General features: G+C 50.7%; 1 protein-coding gene across 10 annotated transcripts in view; it reads right to left on the minus strand.

Moving 5' to 3' along the window:
• COL13A1 (collagen type XIII alpha 1 chain) overlaps positions 1,658-24,959 on the minus strand; it is a 153,781-nt gene continuing 130,479 nt past the window's right edge. For 6 of the 10 annotated variants that reach the window (XM_018042567.1, XM_018042560.1, XM_018042563.1 and 3 more), the window contains 9 exons: positions 24,616-24,642; positions 23,611-23,691; positions 19,632-19,667; positions 17,463-17,516; positions 16,118-16,171; positions 13,904-13,939; positions 7,824-7,910; positions 3,804-3,842; positions 1,658-2,107 (listed from right to left, as the gene is read on the minus strand). In XM_018042567.1, coding sequence (XP_017898056.1) covers positions 2,105-2,107; positions 3,804-3,842; positions 7,824-7,910; positions 13,904-13,939; positions 16,118-16,171; positions 17,463-17,516; positions 19,632-19,667; positions 23,611-23,691; positions 24,616-24,642 — 417 coding nt within the window. In that variant the 3' untranslated portion in view covers positions 1,658-2,104. The remainder of the gene's footprint in view (positions 2,108-3,803; positions 3,843-7,823; positions 7,911-13,903; positions 13,940-16,117; positions 16,172-17,462; positions 17,517-19,631; positions 19,668-23,610; positions 23,692-24,615; positions 24,643-24,959) is intronic. The other 4 variants (XM_018042564.1, XM_018042566.1, XM_018042561.1 and 1 more) reach the window with 2 other exon arrangements.

Below are 24,959 nucleotides of genomic sequence, written 5' to 3' on the forward strand. Positions count from 1 at the left end.
TGAACAGCATAGGGACCTCTGCTCAGTGTTACATGGCAGCCCGGATGGGAGGGGAGTTTGGAGGAGAATGGATGCATGTGTATGTACAGCTGAGTCCCCTTGCTGTCCACCTGAAACTATCACAGCATTGTTAATCAGCTGTACTCCAAAACAAAACAAAAAAAATTTTTTTTAAATTACATTTTATGACTGCTCTGGTAGAAAGATAAATATAATCCTGGCTGGATGCATGATTATATATTCAATTTTTTTCTTTTGGATTTAAAAGAAATGAAAATATTAAGATATTGTCTTATCCTCTGAAAGCCCCCCAAAGGCCCAGGCTTGTGTTCACTGTGCCTGGTGGAGCAGCTGGCTCTGGGTGGGGTCTGGGGGGTGGGCTTAGGCATTATCAGGGAAGTGCAGCATCCTGGGACCCCCTCAGTAAGAAAAGTAACTTGTGCCAGCTGGCACCTGGGGCCTGGGTCCTTCATGCTTCTGCTGCCTGGTGAGGGGACAGATGACCACAGAGAGTGGCTCTGATTCAACTGCTTCACTTTTCAAACAGGGAAGTCAAGACTCAGGGGAGGAAGGTGTCTGACGTCCAAATCATCTGAGTGGACATTTGGTAAGAACACCAGTGAGGTCCCTGGGGTTTGGGCAGCATGTGGTCCCCTGAAGACCAGAGTCTGTGAGTGCAGCCTCACCCCACAACGCGGCAGGGGCCCCGTGAATGTGAAGCTCACTAACTTAGACTTCGTGTGACTACGTGTGGACAGGAGCTGTACTTCAGGGTGCTTTTGTGCTGTCTATGATGAAAGGATATACGTATATAAAGACAAAGTACAAACAAAATGGGGAAGGGTATTTAAATTACTCAAGTACTTTGGTATTTTCAAGCCCTTTAGAAGCACCAATTATGTTGTAATACCTAACAGTAAACCTGTGTGCTACCCCATAGGTAATATTTGCCTAGTCATTAAAATAGGTTTGTTTTATTTATAAGCAGCGAGACCTTTATAAATAGTGTACTAAGAATAGTACAGAAAGCAGTAAAATTCGATTTCTTAAAAAAAAAAACAAAACCAGAATGCCAGTATCTTAACCAGACTTGCTTCTGAATGTCCTTTGTTGGAGTGAAAAGACCGTTGGGGCAAACTTTTCAGTAGCTAGTTGTGAGTGGACCCTGCAAATGTATAGCAAATGAATGGCCATCATCAACAATAGCTGGTATTAATGATTGCAGCTCAAAAGGAAGGAAAACAAACCAAAAGTCAAAAGTACTAGCACTTAGCCCTTTGTAACCCTGGGGGTTTGAAGGGTTTCAGTGCATCGGAACCTGACACGTGCACATCGAGCTGTCATGAACGTGGGGTACGTGACAAAAGACGTCGCTTAATACAGACCTGGCCATTCCTCTGTTGGACTTAACATGGTTCAAACCATTATATTTCTTTCTTTCTTTGTTTTTTATTTTTTTGGCCATACTGCAAGACATGTAGAACTTTTTGGACTAGGGATCAAACCCTGTGCCCTGCAGTGGAAGTGCAGAGTGTTAACCCCTGGGCCACCAGGGAAGTCCTCAAACCATTATATTTTTGAGGACCCCTGCTTCTGGGAGTTCCTGATTTAACAAGAAAAGAATGTAATTGATTTAGGGATGAATCAGGATCAAGAATTTCCATGTTTCACTTGTTTTAATAGTGAAAATCCATAAGCATTTAAAATATTCTGAGACACACCTAGCTTAGCAAACCCCATGGACCTTCTTGTATCTGTGAAGTCACACACAAACCAGCCAGCCCTTGAGTGCTGGTTGGCCCCTTTTGGCACTGGAACACAATAATTTATTAAGCTTTAATACTTAATAAGTGTGCACAAATGTCATGCAAACGTACAGCCGAACTCACAAATGAAAAGTGTATTAGAGTCTTAGACGTATGCAAAACATCTTGTAAACAAAAGGGAAGAGGTTGGTATTTTCTGTACAAAATATGCAGGTTTTCCTTTTTTAAAAAATCTGTAAGATGCATCATACTTCGGGCATTTTCAAAAAGTGAAAACTGTATAAAAATAAATATTCTATGTACAAACACACACACAGGCCAATCCCAGGTTAGAGGCATCACTGCAAAACAAAAACAAACACAAAACAACATGGGGTTAGTGTCTGTGAGTGTTTATTTCCCTTGTGGGAAGTGAGGTAGGTCTGGGTTGGATGGGAGAGCTTTGGGTAGGGGACCTGGCGGAGCCAGGAACCCCCTCCTCCAAGACCCTGGGGCTGACTGTCAGCATCCTGAGGGTGGGAAATTATTTAATACTTTTTCTTTCCAGTCATTCCCCTTATTGGTCACTAGAGGGCACTTTCTCTTTATGCAGCCTTTGGAGGCCTGGCTGTTGAATAACCCAGTCTTCCCAGAATGAATTTATGATGTGAATCAACAGCCAGTCAGGCTCTCTAGCTGCTTCTTGCTTCTCCCAGACATTGTACCTCTCGAGAGTGGCTCTTCTTCCCCTGCTGAGCTCAATCATTTCTATCTCTTAACCATCCACAGCAACCCTGAAGAAGAAAATCTTTTTCTTAGGGGACACACCTCTTTCCTGCTTCTTGGAGCTTTAACGAGGTCTAGGGGAATTAACCAAGAGGATGAAGTGACAGACAGATTCCTGGGGAGGCATCTCCCTTGAAAGCAGAGCTTTTCCTCTCTCTGGCTGTGGGGTGTTTTAGGTATCTGGGTGAGTAGATGCTCAACCTACAGCCTGGCGTCTTGGTGGTTTCACTGCTTTCACGGATTCTTGTGAGCTAATGAGACGGTGGGCGTCTAGCCAGAGGAGGGGATTCATCTCACTGTAAGTGTGAGTGCTGTCACTGGGCGGGACTGGATTAGTTAAGCACAGACTCTTGGACAGGTAAGGGTCTCCAGCTCTTTAATGAGAATGAACCAAGATCTTGAGACAGTGGTGCTGGAGGGCTGGTGGAAAGTCACTGAACAGGAGGAAGGTGAAGGGAGGCCATAGGTGGGACTGCCTTTTCCAAGACCAAGTTGGGTTTCTGGCTTAGGAAACCAATGGCCCCGGTCATGCAGGGGAGCCTTGGACATTGGGGTCCCTGGATGAGTCGGGTGACTATGTTGAGGGCACAGCCCTGTGGTGTCAGGTGGCTTTAATGATGGCAAATGCCAAAGGCAGGTATGAACAAATGAAACCTCCCTGTTGGTAGGAACTGTGGGACTCCAAGAGAGGGTGGGCAGGTCTCAATGTGCAGAAGCATGAAACTCTGACTATTTAAGTTCAAGGGGAAGGGTTGAATGATGAGCTGGCAGGTCTCTATGAGGAGGTATAGAATCCATATGACTTTATACTTAAAGCAACTGAGATTTCCTACATCTGGATAAACGTCATCATATGGCTTAAATGGCCTCTTATGAACACTATGAGACTAGCTAATAATAACTGATTTTGAAACATGGTTTAGAACTCCTTGTAGAAGAAGTATGGTATAAATTAACCTCACGAAGCATAAAGATGTCATCTGTCCGGCTACATGGAAATTCTATACTCTGGGTTTGCTGATGCCTTAAAAACCATTTTTAAACGTTCTCAAGTGCATGCAGTGAGTGGAATGCTTAATGGGCACCCTGCTTTTGGGACTGTTCCTTTTTGGGACTATCCCTGCTTTTAGGACTGTTCCTTTTTGGACCCAGGTCTTGCTGCCTTATCTGCAGGAAGGCCTGGAATGGAAATCGTGCGTGCTTTATCCCACGGCAGAAAATGGAGCCCACGTACAACTCTTCCCTGAGGCCCTGGAACCCCAGGAAACTTACCTTGTTCCAGCAGCCCTGGACTGGCAAGCCATCTTCACCCTGCAGTGAGGAAGAAAGGCAGACGGCTCAGACTCACCGGGACGGCCCAACAAGCAGCAGGATAAGGGGAACAAGGGCCACAAACACCGTGTCAGCTGATCAGGGTGCGGCCCACCTGATATTGTCTGTTTCTCTTCTCTACCCCAGGGCCTAGCCTCAGAAGGAGGCAGGAAGCAAGCCCGCCTGTCTGCTTGCAGGCTGAGCTCACATGTAGTGACAGTTCAAAGCTGAGATGGGCCTGTGGGCCCGTGAGCAGAGGCGACCTGAGCGTGGGGGAGAGGACAGTCCAGAGGCCTGCTGGTCTCCTCTCTGGCTGTACTGAGTGTGCGGTGCCCGTGGGCGAGCCACTCAGCAGCTGGAGGCTTCAGTTTCCTCCTCTATAAAACCTGGGGAAGGTGCGGCTGTATGGAACAAAGCCCCCACTCTCTCATTCTCTGATTTCTCTCTCTTCCTTAGCAGCTCGGGGCGGACATCCAGGCAGCTCCCATCTGTTTATCTATAAGGAGGAGGAGGGTTGATTTCACAGGCTTTCAACATGGGGCCGAGGTGCCTTCAGCAAGGAGGCGGGGCTCCCAGCACAGCCTTAGCTCTCTCTGGGGACTTGGGGGGATGAGCAGTGGTAGGATGAGAACCCACCAGGTGCCACTTGTCCCCTCTGCTGGTGCACCCACAGAGTACCTGAAGCCTCAGGACATCCTGAGTCTCCTCTGCCCGGCTGTCCTGGCTGCTCTGGTGCGCCCTGGGATAAACCTAGAAACCCCTGAGGAGCAGGCAGGGAGGATGAGGTTGAACCAGGGCAGCGATCTGGTTCTCAGTCTGAGTCTTTTAGAACTGCAGCCCAGGTTCTAGAACTCCAGGTTCCAGGGCAGAGAAGGAGATGCACACAGGGTTTCAGGAGACCCGAGCAAGTGGTCAGCCCTCGGGGGGCTGGAATGGGAGCCCCCTATGCCTGAACCTACTCATCCACCCACGACAGGCGTGGAAACTGCTCACCTGGAGCCCAGCAGACAGCTGGCCCTGCACGGATGTTGAAGAAGTCTAGTTACCTTGTACTAAAAATCCTGATCAACAGCGGCGCTTCTCTCCCACCCCCGCCCCCGCCGCCCACTGCCCCACGCCCACTGTAACACAATGCAGGAGACAGCAAACAGCAACAACGCAAAACAAGAAAGGGAAGGTATGTAAACTTCCACAGCAAAATTAATAGACAATTGACATGTTTTTGGAGAAATTGCCAGTTTGCATTAAAGGTCAAATCAAGGTGACTTTCACCATCCATTCTGGGTTGGGGAGGTTCTGCAGGGGAAGGCGGTACATCCCAGGGTTCCATGAAGACCTGGGTCCCGTTTCCCAGCCCGCCACAGTGCGACACTTCCCATGGACTCTGGAAGGGACAGGAGCCTCCGCGGGCCACAGCGGCTTCCCATTGGCACGTGGACGGTGGCGGGGGGGGGGGCAGAGGAGGGCTGGGCAGGCTGGGAGGGGGTGCAGTGGCAGTGTGTGGGTGAAGAGCAGGGTGAGGAGCCAGGGCTGCAGCCGGCAGAACTCAGATTTCGGAATCTTGGAAAAGGCTGTGGCAGAAGGGATGACTGGCTAATGATCAGTGGAGGTGCCGTGGAGGGCGTGGGAGATCCCATGGCTGAGAAAGGTGCCTGTGAGCTGCATGCTGCATGCTGAGGATTCAGGAGGCTGGGCAGGGGACAGGGAGCAGCCACTCTGTCAGCTTAATCTGCCTCTCCTGGTCCCTGAAAGTCCCTTCAAGGGGCTCTGTGATCACCTGTCAGGGTCACACAGCATCTTTTCTTATAGCCTTTTCTCCTCTGTCCCAAGATAATTCCTGTGTGACCCTGGAGTGGGGATGTGAGGCTGGGAATTCTCATCTGACAATTACTGGTGTGAAAATAGCTCCATGAGCTCCAAACCTCCTCGGGAAATTTAGGGGGGCAGGAAGCTTGTGAGCAAACTGCCGTGGAGTGAAGGGCCATCTTCTTCTTCCCCCCTGGTGCACTGAAAGGGTCGCTGTAGAAGCCTAGAAGGTCCCTGCCTGGAGAGAGACTGGGCCCTGGGGAACCAGAACTGTAGCCACTTAGGCAGGACTTATGCTTGGGAGTGGGTCCCCAATGTCTCACTTCCTCCCTGTCTCCTCCCTTCCCTTCCTTAACCACATTCTCAACGCTTCCATGTTGTTTTAGACTTTTTGGTGGCAAACCACTGAAAGATGTGGAAAAAAAAGAGGAAACTGAGGGAGGGTCTTGCAGCATCTTCTGGGATTCCAGCTAAAAAGGATGAGCCCTCTAGGATCGAGACTCCTGATTTTGGACCATCCTTTGGTACTGGGGTGTCACCTGGACAGTGATCCCAGATCTGTGCTGGAAGGTCAGGCAGAGTACCCCCTCCTCTAACTTTGGTTCTAGAACTCCTCATTCTGCCCTGTGTTTATAAGGGTGTCCATCTGTCCTCTGCTAAATAGTGAGATGCTGGAGTGGAGAGGGACATGGGGCCAACGTGGGCATCTCATTCAAATGTTCATCCAACTAACTGCAGTGTGTGAAGGCAGATAAGTCACAGTCCTGAGAGCTAATGCAGAGACTCCATTTCCCTGGCTTCCTTTCCAGTGGCAGGTTTGCCTAGAAGCAGTTCTGAAAGGAGGGTCTGATGCAGCTAAAGTTGGCACTGATGGGCAGGACCAGCTCACATTAAGTGATGGGCTTTTGAAGCTGCTGCAAGAGGAAGAAAAAAAAAGCCTCCTGGCCGTCTTTGCATGCAAGAGGGGGACGTGCAGGAGCCCCTGAGGGCCAGCCAAGGCAGGGTGACCCTTGGTGTCTACAGAGTGAGGAGGGGGGAAGCGGAGGCCAGGTGGAGGGAGCAGGGGTGTGGAGGGCAGCTGGAGAAGCACACAGGCAAAACCGCACACGTGGGGAAGCCCATACTGGCCGTGCAGGCAAGGGAGGGAGATGCCATACCAATGGGCACGGGGCATCCAGTCCGTCCAGCCCTGGTAACCCCGGCTCCCCTTTCTCTCCTTTAAAACCTCGGTGTCCCTGTTCACAAAACCAACCACGATGATTATTTCGGTCAAGGGTGGCCAGCTCCGACTGTGGCGTGGAGAGGCCCAGGCTTATCTTGGCCAGGATGCAGGACCCTTAGGGCATCTACAGGTAAACCTCAAACCCCAGTTGATTCCTGCCTTCCCAATTCAGCCTCTCTGCTCTCTCTGGCTCCAGGAACGTTGAGCTTGGTGACGTGTCCATCCAGCCCCCTCTCTATTTAGAGACGCACTTGGTGTCAGCACACACGAGTTTCAACTTAATGCATCATAATTTCAGGACCTTCCAATGGGATGAGGGACACTTGAGAAGCCCAGCAGATGTGCCATGAATCATTCCTCATTGGCTGGTTTGGGAAGGCTTCCTGGGGGTGTCTGTCTACTGACCTTGGTCTGCAGTTTTGCAGGTTTGGGCTGGATGGCTGGTGGGCATTGAGAAGCTGTATATAAAAACCCCTCTCTGGCCTTGTTCTGCCCCGTTTGGGGCAAAGATGACCCTCAGGAGATGCTAGCCCTGGTGTCCTGCATCCTGACCAAGTGGGAATTCAGATGACTTGAACTGCTGGCCACCGAGGTGGCCCCAAAACAAAGAAGGCAAATGGGGGTGGTTCACAAATGCTACCCTGGCTTCCAAAGCCATCCCGGAGCTAAGCGCCGAGGCCTGCTCCCAAATCCCTTTCCTTGTGGTGTCTCCATTTCCACACATCAGTTGTTCGGCATCTTCAAAGGGAAGGGATTTAGCGTGAATTGCTTGCAGCTGTGGTTTTAAGGCAACACCAACAGCAGGCAGAATTTCATCGGCCACATGAGCAGACCGGTTTTGGTAGTGGCAATGGAGTCATTTGGTTTTCATCTTAGTTTATTTGCCTTCTTTGTTTCCAGCTTGCAAACCTCCAGGAAAAAACAGAAAAACCAAGTGATAGATGGAAACATACCAATGGACAGGGGGCATCTAATCCAGGCGCTCCTTGGTCTCCCTTATCCCCCTTAGGCCCTCTAGAGCCTTTCTTCCCCCTCTCCCCCTGTAAATAATGGTTTAGTCCAAGAAAAAAAAAAAAAACACATCAAAACTTTAGGATCATTCATGTGTTAAAGTTAGAGACAGAAAAAAAAAGGGGGGAAATAGATTCTCTCAATTAGGATAGTCTCCTCAACAGGATTAGGGATCAGTGTCCACCCCACCCCACGAAGAACCTGCGTATTTGGCTAAGGCAGGTGTGCGTGTGGGTCAGTAGGGCTGAGAGCCAGAGGTGGGAGGAAGTGCAGATGGATGATACTAATTCTGAGCCCAGAATGCATCTATATAATGCACAGGGGGACCCATTTCCTTCTCTTTGAGGGTTCATTTTTTAAGGGGTCTGGGACTTCCCTGGAGGTCAAGTGGTTAAGACTCCCATCTTCCAATGCAAGGGGTGTGGGTTCGATTCCTGGTCAGGGAACTAAGATCCAATGTGCTACACAGCCAAAAATAAATAAATAAAAGATCATCATAGATCACTCATATTAGAAAAAAAGGGTCTGCCCTAACAGCTTGTGTCCCAGTTGGGTCCATCCCTTTGATATTCTCTTAGGAGGCAGGGTGATTTTGATCAGAGCCCTGGTGTGTGTGTGTGTGTGTGTGTGTGAACCTGGCATGCAGGCATGTGCGGCACACATGGTTGTACATGAGCTTGTGTGTGTGTACACGGTGTGTGCATGCATGAGTGTGTGCTCTCACGTGTGTGTACAAGTGCATGTGTGTATGTTGTGTGTCTGGGTTCTCAGCTGGGTCCTCCCGTTCTCTGGCCCATCCTGGCCTGAGGTCATGGGCAGCTACTTGTATACGGATATGTTGACTCAAGGCATTCATTTGTTTCTGAAAAGCTTCAGTAAACATCATCTTTCTAAATTGAACTCTGTTTTACATATGTCAAGGTCACTCTCCATTTAAAGAAGGGCTGTGGGAAATTCTGTGTAATGAAATTGAGTTGGGGTTTAATATGTTGGATTTCTTTATAAGGGACCAAGCATGCCCCTGGGAAGTCTCCTTGGAACTCTCCTTTATTGAAGGCCGGTTGTCTCAGGTTTGGGGGCTTCCACTGTGTGTCTCGGGGTGGGTAGCCTAATGGTCAGAGAGAAGGCTTGCAGCTGAACGAGATTTGCCTCTTATCAGCCATGAGACTTTGGGAGCTTACTTAACCTCTTCGAACCTCATTTTCTTCATCTGTAAAGTGGGGTTAATAACTCCGCCCTCAGAACATTGTTGCGAGGTCTTTGTGCACATTTAGTGCTTAATACCGGAGAAGGCAATGGCACCCCACTCCAGTATTCTTGCCTGGAAAATCCCATGGGTGGAGGAGCCTGATAGGCTGTAGTCCATGAGGTTGCTAAGAGTTGGACACGACTGAGCGACTTCACTTTCACTTTTCATTTTCATGCATTGGAGAAGGAAATGGCAACCACTCCAGTGTTCTTGCTTGGAGAATCCCAGGGACGGGGGAGCCTGGTGGGCTGCCGTCTATGGGGTCACACAGAGTCGGACACGACTGAAGCGACTTAGCAGCAGCAGCAGCAGTGCTTAATACTGGCATATAGGGATAAAGGGCTTCTCTCATAGCTCGGTTGGTAAAGAATCTGCCTGCAATGCAGGACACCCAGGTTCGATCCCTGAGTTGGGAAGATTCCCCTGGAGAAGGAAATGGCAACCGGCTCCAGTAATCTTGCCTAGAGAAGCCCATAGACAGAGGAGCCTGGCAGGCTACAGTCAATGGAGTCGCAAGAATCCAAGAGTTGGACACGACTTAGCGACTAAACCATCATAGTGATAAAGCAGTCACCTGCCAATGCAGGAGCCGTAAGAGACGCAGGCTTGACCCCTGGGTCGGGAAGTTCCCCTGGAGGAGGAAATGGCAACCCGCTCCAGTATTCTTGCCTGGAGAATCTCATGGACAGAGGAGCGTGGCGTAGCAGACTACAGTCCATGGGGTCGCAAAGAGTTGGACACGGCTGAGGCGACTTAGCCCACACGCGTGCACTGGCCTCTAGTGTGTGCTCAGTCATGACCGCAGCTTCATAGTAAGAGCAGTAACAGTCGCCACTTCTCGTCAGCCACTGTAGGAGCCAAGGCTGCCGAGAGGCTGGGCCTCCTGTCTACTGCGTTCCAGCAGTGGAAGGCTACAGGGTTCCTTAGAGGGAGGCAATGGATAAGAATACTTAAGACGTTTCTCCAGGCCTTTGAAAATTACCCCCATTTCTTGATTTCAGAGGTTACCTGCAACTGCCAACGCATCCTTCTGAGTGAGTTTTCTAAAATGCAGATGCCTGCTGAGCGTGTTTAAGAGGCACTGTGTCTATGCATCTTAGAGGTCATGGCATTGGCTCTAAGATAGGCCCACCAATGAGGAAATCATGGGACCGTTAACCTGCAGACAGTGGACAAGTGAAACCACTTGCTATTGGGATGAGGAAGCCCCGTGGGACACTTCCTCAGGAAGGTGCCCCTTATACTCTGGGTGAGGCCAGCACAAAAGTGAGCACAGTTCCTTAAGTTCAGAGGGTGAGCAATGCTCCCAGGAGTGGGGCTCTGCAGGTCCTGATGATGGGCCTGTGGGGGCAGAGGGTTAGCCGAGGTCCCTTCAGGATGGGAAACTTGCACTCTGGGCTGTCAGGTTCTAAGGGCACAGGAAGTGGCCTTATTGGGTGCCCCTTGAAGACATCAGAGTCGTAACTTCACCTACATCCTTGCTTCTCCCTTTCCCCAAAGAGGACACGAAAAGGGCCCTGGTGCAGAGGGGTGTCAAATTGGTGTGGGAGGCAGGCAGGCCTCTTAAAAGTGGCAAGAGCCCAAGTGGCAGGGCGCTCTTAAAAAATGAACAACACTGCTTTTAGAGGAAATAAACTGAAGCTGGAGGACTGGAAGGGAAAGGATGAGGCTATGGGATTATTATAATGGGTGAACCTATCGAGAGGGAGAAATATTCAGGGAGTAAAGGGAGGAAGAAGCAGGCCCAGGCCGAGAGAGAGCAGATGGGGGAGAGGAAGGAGGCAAGGGGACCTGGGAAAGCAAGACGCCAAAACGCACGTGCACACACATGCATGCATGCAAGCATGTACATACATGCACACACGTGCACTCTCCCATACACACACACACACACACACATTGCAGATGGCACCTCTCGGAGAGTGACAGAAGCTGCATGAATGCTCCCAGACCTTTCAGTTGGCTGGTTTGCAGGAAGCTGCGCAGTGAAACCCAATTTTCCTGATGCCCTGATTGTCAAATTCACACCACCCTTTACCCTGTGATGGATTTTTTCATCCTAAAAGTGTCTAAATTCACAGAACTGTTAAGGGACAAGGAGAATGCCCCTAGGGACAAGGACAGACTCTTTCCCCTGGCATGTGTGTCCCCTAAGAAAACTGCCTGTTTTGGCCTCTGGGCCTTGCCCACCACTGAGGGCCATCCTCCTTCCATGAGCAGAAAGGAGGCCCCAAGACCATTCTCTGGTGGGACTTGGAGTAGCATAGTCTTAAGGGTGTGTCTTGGGTCACTCGGAGATAGGATAACAGACCTGGGGCCCCCATCCGAGCCTCTCTGATGGAGTGCCCCAGGTGTGATATGAGGCCAGGTTTGGGAGCCCCCTTCCATAGCCAGTGGGGATGAAGGACTTTGAACATCTCCAGCTTCACCTCCACGAGCAGTAATGAAACTTCCAACCTGAACATCACCTAAGCACTGCTGGCCTTTTCCCTGGACCAAAGTGTCAGCATTCTGAGTTTCCAGGTGCCATACCTGAGTTTCCAGGTCATGGCACAGAGCTGACTCTGCTTGGACCTTTCTTCATTTTGGAGGCTTTTATCACCAAGCCCTCATCTCTCCCCTCAAAAGCCCCATTAGGGCCAGTGGTATAAAGAGGTCTGAAAGAGGAGGTGAGCTGTAGGGGGTACTCTTCTAGGACATTCTGGCATCCTGAGAGTCAGATCTCTCGGATGGAAGAATTATCTGGCTCTTGATTTGGAAACCTGCCCTTTGGAAGAAGTCTACTGGTTTTTTATGAGGCACTCCAAGGAAGGTTCATATAACTTGCCTGTTTTCTGGACTTGATTTTTACTAAGTGACATATTGCTAATTTATATGTGGGACAGGGGAGAAGTATATAAAAGCTTAGAATAGGAACTGGAGAAGAAATATTTTCCCACTGAATCATGGGGCCTTAGTGGCTCATTCAATGACCTCGGTTCTTTAAGCATCAGAGCCACTAGCCTCCCACCTTCTCTCCATCTGTGACAAGGGTATTGAAAAATTTTATTTATTTATCGGCTGCAGTGCACAGTGTGTGGGATCTTAGCTCCCCGACTCGAGCTCCCTGCATTAGAAGGGCAGAGTTTTAACCACTGGACTCCCAGGGAAGTCCTGACAAGGGCATTTTCTTGCCTTGCTTCTGCCTCTAGAGCAACACAGTCACCACCACTGCAAGGATTGGTTTTGTAGCCTTCAAATGGCCCAGTGCCTCAAGCCAACTGAAAAAGTCTTAAGAAAGAGGCTTAACAAGTATTAACTGAACATAACAAAGAAAACCAGAACATTCCAGAAATAAATTAGAAAGGAAGTTAGTATGCCAACTGAGAGGTGGAATGATCAATTATTTTAGTGGCCTGAACTCTTGGATGCCAGTGTCAGAGATGGGCTTTCCAGGCCGCCTTAACTGGCTGGCTTATTTCTGGAAGTGGGTCTGTTTATTCCAGTGGTTTATTCCGAGCCTCTCTGATGGGGTACCCCAGGTGTGATGTGAGGCAAAGTTTAGGAGACCCCTTCCATAGCCAGTGGGCGTGAGGGGCTTTGAACATCTCCAGCTTCACCTCCACAAGCAACAGTGAGGCAACAATGGGCTTTTCATGGACAGTCTGAGAGGGGTAGCTTTGCCTTTCCTTGCCTGTTCATAGAATATATGGGATAAATGGATTGCTTCTGACCAGCTGCCAGAAAGGAAACTTTAGGGATATGGAACTGTTCAGTAAAGCCATCTTAGATGGAAGAGACTGGTGCTGATGCCGGATTTAAATGTACAGATTCTGGCATGCTCTATTCACGAACGCTCTGTTATCAGTGTTCAAAGATCAGCCAGAAGGCCGGGTTTCTGCAAGTCCCCTGCTCTGTGTCTAACTCTCGTGGGGACTCAGAACGTGTTATTATAGTTTGGAGCATGTTTCCCCTTCTGTTCTTCCCACTCTTTTTCTACCTCTAAGATCCTTGAATATTATTCCCACTAGAAGTTGCTCTTGGCCTTCTAGGGGATGTGCACCCCATTGAGAACCACTGTGATGAGGCAGCCACCAAGACGTTCTAGAAAGGAAGCCAAAGGCCAGCCCTTGGTCAGATCTTGTGAGATGATTGCTGCTGGGCACCAATGTGCCATGTGGCCGTGAGGTGGCCGTGGGTGCCGTGGACACTCAGAACTGTGTCCTGGTGAAGATGGCAGAAACCAAAGGAGGAGCAGGGTCCTTGAAAGCCATGAGCCATGTCATAGTCCTGCTGACTCTTTCCAAGAGAAACAATGGCTGGGATCCTTCTGAAAGGCTTGCCTGTGTACAACAGCTGTCTGCTTGTTCTTGGAGCTGGGATTTATTTTCTCTCTCACCAGTGACCTGGGATGCCTGGTAAAACTAAGTGTCAAAAGACTAGGACTCGGCAATGATGGATGTAAAAATCTCGTTTAGGGGCCCATTATCAGGGCAACCTAGAGAGAGCTGGGCTTGTGACCCCTGTCACTGGATGGCGATGCTAATCTGATGGTCGCCCTGGGACTCAGCCTCCCCTTTCCTCGTGGAAAAATACGTGCTACAATTTCAGGATTGGGTCCCTAGGCTCCCTGAGTGCCACGGATTAAGCCCCTCACTAGAAAGTCTTTTAATTTAGAATGATTTATCAGGAAAAACTGTATTTCCACATTGAGTCAGAAATCCCCAGTTGGTCATTCCACCTCGCCATGAAGACATTAGTGATCAGAGCCAAAGTGTGAGGACTCAGACTGACCCGGTTTCCTTTGTCCCCGGGTGGTCCATGTAAACCCTGCAATAAATCAGAGAAACAAAGACACATTAAGGAGAAAACACAGGATGACCACACAGTCCTTCCTTCCAGGCTCATAAAGCTCTTTGCTGCTAAGTTGCTTCAGTTGTGTCCGACTCTGTGCGACCCCATAGACGGCAGCCCACAAGGCTCCCCCATCCCTGGGATTCTCCAGGCAAGAACACTGGAGTGGGTTGCCATTTCCTTCTCCAATGCATGAAAGTGAAAAGTGAAAGTGAAGTCGCTCAGTTGTGTCCAACTCTTCGCAACCCCATGGACTGCAGCCTACCAGGCTCCTCTGTCCATGGGATTTTCCAGGCAAGAGTACTGGAGTGGGGTGCCATTGCCTTCTCCGATAAAGCTCTTTACTGGTGCCTAATTCATCAGAGACAGGTTCCATGAGCCCATTTTACAGAAGGGGTACAAAGGAGAACACCTGCTTAAGGAACTTGACCTAGAGACAGATAATGAGTTATGGGTAAAGTCAAACACAGTTCTGGTTTCTCACTCTGCAGCCAACACCCGGCCTGGGGTCGGGTTCTTCTAGACGGGAGCAAAGACTGCTCCTGGATACGCAGGTGTTCACATGGCTTTCCCGCCTGCCTCTTCTTTTTTAATTGGAGGATAATTACTTTACAATAATTGTATTGGTTTCTGCCATCCATTAATATGAATCAGCCATAAGTATCTATATGTCCCCTCCCTCTTGAATCCCCCTCCTACCTCCTACCCCATCCCATCCCTCTGGGTTGTCAGAGTACCGACCAGATTTGAGTTCCTAGATCCCACCTGCCTCTTGCTAGAAAAATGACTCCAAAACTCCTGAGCCCCTCTTTTCAAGGCGCAAGTTGCTCTTTTTATCTTGATTATTTTTTCCTTCAATTTTCTTTATTGTGGTAAACTATGGCGCTACTGTTAAAGAACCTGGCTTTCAATGCAGGAGACATAAGAGATGTGGGTTCAATCCCTGGGTCAGGAAGATCCCCTGGAGCAGGGCATGGTAGCCCACTCCAGTATTCATGCCTGGAGAATCCCATGGACAGAGGAGCCTGGTGCACTACAGTCCATGGGGTCGCACAGAGTTGGACATGACTGAAGTGACTTAGCACACAGCACAAAATTTACCTTCTTAACCATTTCCCAGCATTCAGCTCAGTGGTATTAAGTACACTCATATTTTTGTGTAACTACCACTACTTTCCATCTTCAAAACCCTTTTTACCTTGCAAAACTAAAACTCTATATCGTTAGACAGTAACTACTCATTCCATCTTTCACTTAGCGTCCTACTTTCTGACACTATGGTTTTGACTACTATAAATACCTCATATAAGTGAAGTCATACAGTATTTGTCTTTCTGTGACTGGCTCATCTCACTTAAATGTCCCCAAGGTTCACTGTAGTGTAGAATGTCAGAGTTTCCTTCCTAAGACTGGAAAATACGCTATTGCGCATATATCCCACGTTTTGATTATTCATTCATGTATCTGCAGACACTTTGGTTGCTTCACAGTTTTAGCTATTGCAAATGATGCTTCTGTGACTAAACCCTTCTACAAGGCTGCTTTCAATTCTTTTCCCTCTTGTCTTCCGCTGGAGAGGGATGTAAAGCAAAGACTGGCTGGAGGTGCCAGGCACTGCCGAGCATGGAACCCAATTAGTGTACAACCTTCAAGTGGGTGGGAAACCAATGTCCTGTCCCTCACAGGCAGCCGACTTTTATAACCCAGCAAGGAGAAGTCCATTGCAAATGGGAAGCCAGCCCCCTGGGAAGCTGCCTGTCTTGGGAGACGTCTCCCTGCGTCTCATGATCTGGATGTGGCTCTGTCCCTCCATGAGGGCAGGGTCCATGGCACTGTCACCTGTGAGACCCTCACTGCATCAAACACAGAGGCCTTCAGGGAAGGGGCTCAGCCATGTGTGCCAGATGGTCCACACTGCTGAGGACCTGGTTCCCTATCAGGGGCCATGGGCCCTGGGTTTGCCTGGAGCAGAGCCCAGCAGGAGAGTTCTAGAGAATGGGCTAGTGGCAGTTGGCTGCTTCATCTGTCACAGAGATGAGAATTCTCCTTGCTTGGCCCTAGATTTTTTGCTCCAGGCCCTGGGTATTCTGTTTTGACAGCGCTTCTGTGGTGCGGGATCCGGGCAGGTGGAGCCTCTGATCCCACGAGACTTACAGGAAGCCCAGCTGCTCCTGTTGGTCCTGTCATCCCAGGGTCACCTTTGCTGCCCTGAAACCAGAGAAAGAACGCATGAGCCTTCCCTGACATGGTAACAACCTTCCGAAAGCCATTTTCTGTTTTCATACGAAACCTGGTCAAGCTCTCCAGTCTCTTCAAAGAGCCTCCCAGGAAGTAAGGGCTGGGTGGAGGGGGGGTGACTGCATGGACTATGTGCCCTGAGGAGGGGGCCTGGGAGCTCCTCTAACTCTTCTTCCACAGATCCTGGCCTCTGGGGACCGTGTGTTTGTTGGGGCGGGTGTACTGGCTGGCCACAGGGAGAAGCAGGGGAGGAGGGCAAGGAACAGGAAATGGGTGTGGACAAGGGGGACAGGGAGCGAGAAGGAGGGGGGCAATGCAGAGAGAAAGAGAGCTCTGATTTCTCTCTGAAGCTGCAGGTGTCACCCCTTAGAGCAGCCACCCTGGTTCTCCAAGTGGCTGCAGAGCTCGGGGAAGTCCACATGTCTTTCCAGAAGCTCCCTCCCCCACCCCACCCTCCCCCAGTTGTGTGGTCTGAGAACTAAAGAGACAAAGCCTCTCCTGTGGGCAGAGTCAGCAGGGTGGGCTCTTACAGGTGGAGAGCCCAGCAGATGCCCACTCAGAGGTCCAGTGCCCGTGCCAGCCCTCCAGTGATGCCAGGCCCTGAGAGTGTGGAAACCAGGCCCGGTTGGGAGGAGCTGGTGTAGGGAGCTTTCCTCCCCCAACTCCTGCCCCACACTGGCTGGGGGAAAGTGACCCACGAGAGCTGGTCTGATGCACAGGTCTCCTGGCTTCTTGATGTCCCCAGGATTCCTAACACCACCTGGCACTATGTTCCGTGCTGCTTCCCTAAGTCACTACAGAGTTCAGGCATGGCTGGTGACAGCAGGGTCTGGGGCCTCGGCAGTCACCTGTGACCAAGGCCACGTGACTAGAAACTGAGGGGAGGAAGCTCTCCACGTCTCTGTCCACTCGTAGTTATGAAATGAGCACCCCGGGGCCTCCCTGGCAGGGGCAGTAGTTAGGACTCAGAGCTTCTACTGTAGAGGGCATGGATTCGATCCCTGGTTGAGGAACTAAGAACCCACAAGCTGAGTGGCATGGCCAGAAAAAAAATGGGCACCCCAGGCCTGCTGCACCCCCACAGGCTGGGAGGATCATCAGAGAAGACGTGCATGAAGCGCTGGCTGGGTCTAGGAGGAACAGATGGGGGCTGAGACAGCTGGGCTGATGCGGTGGCCCTGTGGGTCTCAGGAACCAGGACTGAGGGCCTGAGGCAGAGGAGGGGCAGAGGGGCCTCTGGTCTACCTCGCTGGGCACTCACCCTCTCTCCCTTTGGTCCCGCTGGGCCTGGAACTCCGATTGGTCCTGGAGTACCCTGGGGAGGTGAGAAGACGCGGAGGTGAGGGCCCTGACGCTGAGGGGAGCCCGGAATCCCCGCCCGATGCCTGGAGATGAGCAAGGTCCAGAGGCCCAGTTTTCAGGTTTGGCGAGGCCCGGCTCGTGCAGGGTGGTCATTGGACTGGGCCGCTTTCCTGTTTGGTTTTGGGGGCCTCGAGGAGAAAGCTCTCCCCACTGCCTCAGAGCCAGATTTGAGGAAGGAAACCCTTTCGCTTCACAGCCAAGCTTGCCAAGGCTGAAAACGGCAGGAGAACAGTTGCTTAGTTGGCTCCCAGAAGCGCTCGGGAGGGAGTTGACACCATCCCAGGGGTGGGGAGGCTGGGGGCTGGCACGCCTTTGCTGACGCAGCTCCACATGCAGCGGGAGGGTCTTCATGCCACAGAGACCGATGCAGACACACACACAGAGGCAGGCGTGGGAGGGTCATTCAGCCATCGTCCACCCCCACCCCGTCCCCACTGCGGGCCCTGGCCTTCAGCCTCTGGCCGGGCCTTCTGTCCCCATCCCAGGCCCTGAGGGACAGGCTGGATTGGAGAGTAGATTAGTGGATGTCTGCTGATGCTGGCCTGCCGTGGAGGTGTGCCCTCCATGCCCCAGACTTGGGGCTGCAGCCCCACAGGGCAGTGGGAGTGATCAGAGCCGTGTTGCTTAGAAACAGAGTGGGGCTTGCTAGGGCATAATTAAACATCTTCTCCAGGTTCCTGATTTACAGTGCTGCCAGGCGAAACCTATAATTCAGAGCTTCCTATTGCTCAGCCTCAGTGATTATATTTCTCGCTCAGGACATGAGGACTGGGCCTGGGCCTATGGGCGGTTCCCAGTGGCGCTGGGATGTAGCTGTGACAGGTGGGGCAGGAGCAAGCGGGCAAAGGCTGATTTACTTTACGTGGAAAAAAGAGACATGAGATGTTTGCGGTGGCCCCTTTGAGGGAGGAGGGAAAGCTGTGGACATCTGTGACAGAGTGTCAGAATAGCACTCCGAAGTCACTGGTCAGCTTCAACTCCTCCCTCGAAGGCCTATAAACTGTGATATTGGAGAAGTTTCTTGGTTTCCCTAAGGGTCCATTTTCCCACCTGTAAAATGGGAATGAGAACAGGAGTGTCTGCCTCCCAGGCTGCTGCCAGGTTAGAATGGATGAAAATGTGGCATGCGTTTGGTTCTGGGCCTGACACCTCGGAAGTGCCCAATAAATGTTAGTATTGGCAAGATAGGATCACTCTTCCCGTAAGCATTTTCCTTTAACTTTCTGTTATTGATTTGATGGGTTCAAAGGGGACAGAAGATATAAATGTACATAGCACTGCTCCCCTCTGTCCAATATGAATAAGTAGTTGAGAGGAAGTCACGGTTTCTCTGATTTCAGCCACAGATAATCCCTCTAGCTCAGACTGGCCACCTGGGAAAGGTGTGCTGGGTGCAAGGAGGATAGAGAGAAAGGGACTGTGGTGTGAGGCAGATGTGGAGAAAGGAGTGGGTGTCAAAGGCTCTCAGAACACTCAGCCGGGACTTGCCCATGTGCTCATCTATGCCCCACCCGCCCTCGCCCGTCAGTGCTGGCCTCACCCACATACGTGCCAGGCTGGTGGCTGCACAGGACTAGAAAGCCCTTGTGGGCAGACAGGAGATGGACAGAGGTCACAGGATGACAACAACACAGCATGACGGGCACATACAGACACCGTTGTGTTTGGTGGGGTTGAGTCGCGGCCCAAACCCCTAGGGCTTGAGTCCCAGGCTGAACTCAGCTTTCCTTTAGGAACAGAGTCTTTGCTACTGGAGCAGCCTCCCACCCAACATCCGGTGGTCTTGAAACTCAGATTTGAGGACCCTGTGTGCATACTATGAACAGGGAAATGAAGATGAAGGCCTATTGTCTTTGGTCAAGAGGCCTGAATAAGCGCTTGTGAACTGAGCACAGATGGCACTTTTTGGTGTCGGTGGTGGGATAAGCCATGATTTACTGAAAAAATAAATAAAACAAAAGAAAACAAAACAGGAGGCCACAGCAGGACAGATGAAAGGGCTTATAGGCCAGGAGTGGGGTGGGGTGGGGTGGGGTGGGTGGAGGGGTGATGGAGAAGTGACACTCACCGGTGGCCCAGGCCTGCCGTCCAAACCTGAAGCTCCCTGGACAAAGGGAACAGTTTGACCAGAAGACGGGGAAGGGAGGAACGGGAGGGAGAAAAAGGGGCCAGGGAGGGGAGAGGTGAGTGAAGCAGTGACTCTGGACAGACATAAATGCTGGTCATCAAACAAAATGGGAGAAATAAGCTTGGGAGGACAGGTAATGTATTCACATGGAAACCAACAAAAACATGGAGACACTGAGTGCAGTGTGGCCAACTGCTGAGCAAGCTGGATGGAGAGCAGTGCCAACGGCCACCCCAATCCTCTGTGCCCCCTGCTCCCCTCTCTCCTTCCATCCTCTCTCAGAAACCTCTCTCCCAAGAGGTTGCAGTGTTCCAGGGAAAGAGATACAGAAAGTACATTCACAGAGAGGTGTCTGAACCAGAGCGAGTGCATCCTTCTACGACCAGTCTTACTTGGGGAAGACATGGCAGGCGGGGCCCAGGTAAGGATGGTCTTCCCAGCCTCCTCTGCATACCTGCTGATGTGAGTCCACACTAGGGGACCCCAGGAGGCTCAGCATTGGATCACAACATCAGTACATGCTGGCCTACTTCAGCTTTAGCTAGGTGGGAGGAGTTGGGCCTTGAATGATGATACTAATGCTGCCTGACATTTCTCTGGCACTTTACAGTTGGCAAAGCTCAACACAAACTCAATCCATTCATGTTATCCCAGACAGGGCCTCTTTTGTAGAAAAAGGCTTTAGGAGCAGCTGACTGCTCCTAGGACAGAGGTCTACAGCTATTTACCCCTTGGAATTAAACTGGCTGGCAGGGAGGATGCTATTAAGACCAACTCACTAGGCAGCATCCAGTGACAGTACAGTGGGAATTAGAGCTCTTGCTCCTGTGCTGGGCTATGATGCTGCTCCTTCAGCCCACCTAGGAGAGCTGAATGTGACAGCCAGGGAGAAGTAGCTAGGACACTCGAGGCTGGTGAAGACTGAGTTCTTGAAAGTGGCTTCCAGCTGAGCCTCAGAAATGAGCCTAGGCCTCAGGATTTTAAAGGTGGGGGAATACCCCCCGGGAAAGAGGGGGGAAGGGAGCTGTTTCATCCTGGGGGAAGGATATCAGGTAGTAGGATCCTTCAGGGCCTCGCTTCTCAGTCAGGGAGCTTCCCTGGTGGCTCAGATGGTAAAGAATCTGCCTGCAGAGTAGGAGACTGGGTTCAAACCCTGGGTTGGGAAGATCCCCTGGAGAAAGGAATGGCTACCCACTCCAGCATTCTTGCCTGAAGAATTCCATGGACAGAAGAGCCTGGTAGGCTACAGTCCATGGGGTTGCAAAAAGTGGACATGACTGAGCAACTAACACTTTCACTTTTTCACAGGGCCTTGCTTCTCAGTCCTAGGACCACATAATCCTGGGACTGATCTTGCTTATGCCCTAGAAAGTTGTGGTTCTCAACCCCAGCTACCATGTCAGAATCTCCTGGGGATGATGTTAAATAACACAGATGCCTGGGTCCACCCCAACCCAATTCAAACAGAGTCTCCAAGAGGAAGTCCTGGGGAATAGCACACTTGAAAACTCCAGGTGAGTCCAGTGTACAGCCTGCATGGAGAATCTCTTCTGCAGGGTAAATAGGAAGAACTCAGTAGGATGTGCCTGGAAACAGGTTGCTGCTGTATCAACTAAAACACTTAGGTGAAGCCTAAAAATAGAACTTGAGCTAAGCATCCATATACTTTGTCTAGGCAATATATATATACATATATATATGTATATATATATATATACACATACATAATTTATTTATTTATTTTTTGCTGCATGTGAGCTTTCTCCAGTTGTGGTGAGCTGGGGTTGTTCTTCATTATATAGAATGAAGAACATGGTGCATGTGCTTCTTGTGGTGGTGGCTTCTCGTGGCAGAGCATGGGCTCTAGGCTCACAGCGTCAGTAGTCGAGGCATGTGGGCTCAGCAGTTGCTGTCCCCAAGCTCTGGAGCACAGGCTCAATGGTTGTGGTGCATGCTCCAGAGCATGTGGAAGCTTCTGAGACCAGGGATTGAACCTGTGTCCCTTGCACTGGCAGGCAGATTCTTACCCACTGTAAGACCAGGGAAATCCATCTATGCAGGATTAATACCGAGTTATCTTGAGCGGTCTGGAGCAGAGAGCATGAGCTGGAGGTTTTGGAGCCGTATGTGGACCACTAACATATTCTATATGGGTTGTAGTATTGCAAATAATTTTGACTTAATATTAGAAAATGAGATATTCCATCAAATGCCAGATGTCTAGCTTCCTTAGAAAAGTTAGAGTATGCAGAAATACTGGACCCTCACTCCCCTAAGGCAAGTCAGCTGAACTGAGCAGGGACTGGGCTTTTTAAGAAGAGACACAAGGTCTCCAGGAACCATAGTCCCCACTACTCCTTACTGTCCCTCTGAAGTCCATGTTAATTGTCTTTTACGAATATTGTTTGCTCTGTTGTTTTCCTAAGCCAGCAAAAGTACTTCTCCGTCCCCTTGTCTCTATCGAAAGCTGAAAAATTAAAGACAGTTGGCTCCTTTGTCTTCCTTCTGGCGCTTTCTTTGTTTATATTACCTGTTTGGTCTTCATGTCAAGCCCTGGCTGAATTCCCCAATGTTTACTAGGGTCGTTGGGGCCATGAAAGTGAGCAAGGAGAGGTTTGTGGTTGAGTGGGGGACTGGAAGTCTCTCTAATAGTAAAAAGCACTTAATCATTCTGGACACAGCTTAAGACATGGGAAAAGTATCTGCTAAAGTCATCAGTTACTGTAGTCTGTCAGGCAAAATCAGCTCCTTAAATATTCCCACATTTGATGCAGTAATGAGGTGTAATCATACCTTTTGCTCTTGCTGTTCGGTTGCTGTGATTACCTTAACCAGAGCTTCTAGCCCTGCCAAGCTGGGGCAACTGGGCTTCCTATCGTTCCCCTGCTTTTTTATGGTTTCCTGGAGTGGGAGCTGGCCTTGTGCTTGGGAGAGAAGAAGCCCCAGTAGCTGGGAAAATCACTCTTTGCAAGGCTGTGGCCTCAGTAGAGGCTCAGCTTCTGGCCCAGCTGGGCCATTGACTTCATCTGTGAATTCAAGTGACTCACTTTGTTTTCCGGACCCATTAATAAAATGATTACAGGGAATCATAAAGTTTCCTTCCAGATCTTGAAAAACAAACAAAGTGTGCCAACCTCACTGGGGTGTGAGGGAGGGTGGAGCCCAGGGCTCTGGGGAGGGTGGTGACATGTGCTTCCCTGGAGACAGGTGAGGCAGTGACCAGGCCAGTGGGGTTCCCACTGGAGCTCGGGACACAGGAATTCACTGAGCCCAGGCCCCACGTCTGGAGATGCAGAGGCCTGCCGAGCAGCCCCCGCCCTGACCTGGGGCCTTTAGCTGAGATTAGAGATCTCAGGGAACCGAGCCGTGAGTGGCCTTAGCCTGCTGGGACAGGAGGATCTGACTTTTTGCAAGCTTTTTGCTGTGGCCAGTGCTTAAGAGCAGAGAGCAGGGGCTCTCCTGGAGTCTGCCTGGGAAAGCAGGAGAGAGATGGCGGACACTCCATTGTCCCAGTGCCCTCAAGTCCTCTAAGCTCGGCCCCAGTAGAGGGAGATTTTTATTTTTATTGCTTTTATTGCCTCAAACGAGCACAATTGGGACTGAGCACAATAAGGCTGTTCTTGGGCTCCTCTGGTTCTCCAGCTGGGTGCTCCTTGGGGTGGGGGTGGGGACTTATCTTATTCAAATCCACATTCCTCCAGAACCTAGGCCAGGCCCAGCCCAGAGGAGGCCCTCAGCAAGAGAATTCGAGCCCACGGTCTAGTCCAGGTGGGAAAGCAAAACCCCATGGAGCTCTGGGATGCTCACAACTTTTGAACCTTGAGTTTTCCAGTGGTCTTCCCAGGGGCCCTGCTCAGCACCTCTTCAAAACCACCAGGCTGGGCTCCTCACACCAGTGTGCAGGGTCCGCGATACTTACGGGTAATCCCAGAGGACCTCGGTCTCCTTTTTCTCCCTGGACGCCTTTTTCTCCTTTTGCTCCGTCTAGTCCTGCTTCCCCCTGCAGGGAAGGGAGATGGGCGAGATCACAGAAGAGCATGGCCCAGACAACTCACCCTTGCATTCTGAGGTCCTGGAGACAGGGGTGGGTGGTGGGGAGCAGGGCAGACAGAGGAGGGACGAGGTGGAGGTGGCTGATCCAGGGGTGGCTGGCTGGGGACTCCAGGAATCACTGAATTCTTAGCCTGGCTTCACTCATGTTAGAGTCCCTTGTGTCTCTGTAGTAACTTTGAGGTGCCCAAAGGGAAAGAGGATGGCAAGAGAGAAGACAAACCCACATCAGTTCCAGGTCAGGCATTGGCATAGATGACCATTTGCATAGCAGAAAAACTGGGACGCTGGGGATCCTGGCTGGCAAATGCCTGAAATGCCGCCGCTGGATCCCTGAGTCTCCCAAACTAATCAGGGAAAGAAACTGTCCCCCGAAGAATGTCAGTGCAGGAGACACAGGCTTCCCCATTGCCAGCAGCTTGCAGCCTCTTGTATCCATTTGAGATGTGGGGGGAGGGCGTTGGGAGAATCCCAGGCCAGAGTCCAGTGGGCTTGGTTCCAAGAAGGGGTCCTATGCTCTGCCACCCTCTGTCTCCCACCTATACTTCAGGGTGAGTGAAGGGTCTGGGGTAGGTTACATGGAAAAAGGATCTCATCATTTGCTAAGAATCTAACCTGTCACTCTGTAGGGTCAATTGACGGATGGGAAAATTTTAAATCCAAAGCCTGTCCAGCATCAGTGATGGATGTTAATGGGACCGCAGAACTTTATTCTGTCCTAATTCTACCCCACTGGCTGAAGTGTCACATAAGTCCGTCTAGGGAAGGGGTCAGCTGGTCTGCCTCTGAAGCACTTTCTCGCTTCCCTGTCTTCACCGACAGGGCTCCTTCCTCCACCCCCTCGCCCAGCACCTGCCACGTGACCTCATCTTACCTTTGGTCCGGGAACGCCTTGGAGCCCCTGCATTTGGAATCAAAACAAGGCACCTCAGAACTGCATTTCTGGTTAAGTCAATCTCATTGTCCACAAGCTGGACTGCAGAAGGGCAAGGACTTAGGGTATAGAGCCTGGCCTGGGATCCCCACCTCGGGGAGATAGAAGGAAATGCTAAAAGGGGTCTGCTGGGGCTTTCTGGAGTGAGGCCTGAGCCAGGCTTCCCCCGCCAGTACTAACTGAGAATCGCTCTGTGGCCCCCACAGCTGACTCATGAGAGAATACTCAGTGTCATGAAAGGAAGATTCAGAGGGAATCCAGCAAAAGTGAAATAAACTGATATG

The sequence above is a fragment of the Capra hircus genome, chromosome 28 (genome assembly GCF_001704415.2).
Source record: "Capra hircus breed San Clemente chromosome 28, ASM170441v1, whole genome shotgun sequence".
In the NCBI taxonomy this organism is placed as follows: domain Eukaryota; kingdom Metazoa; phylum Chordata; class Mammalia; order Artiodactyla; family Bovidae; genus Capra; species Capra hircus.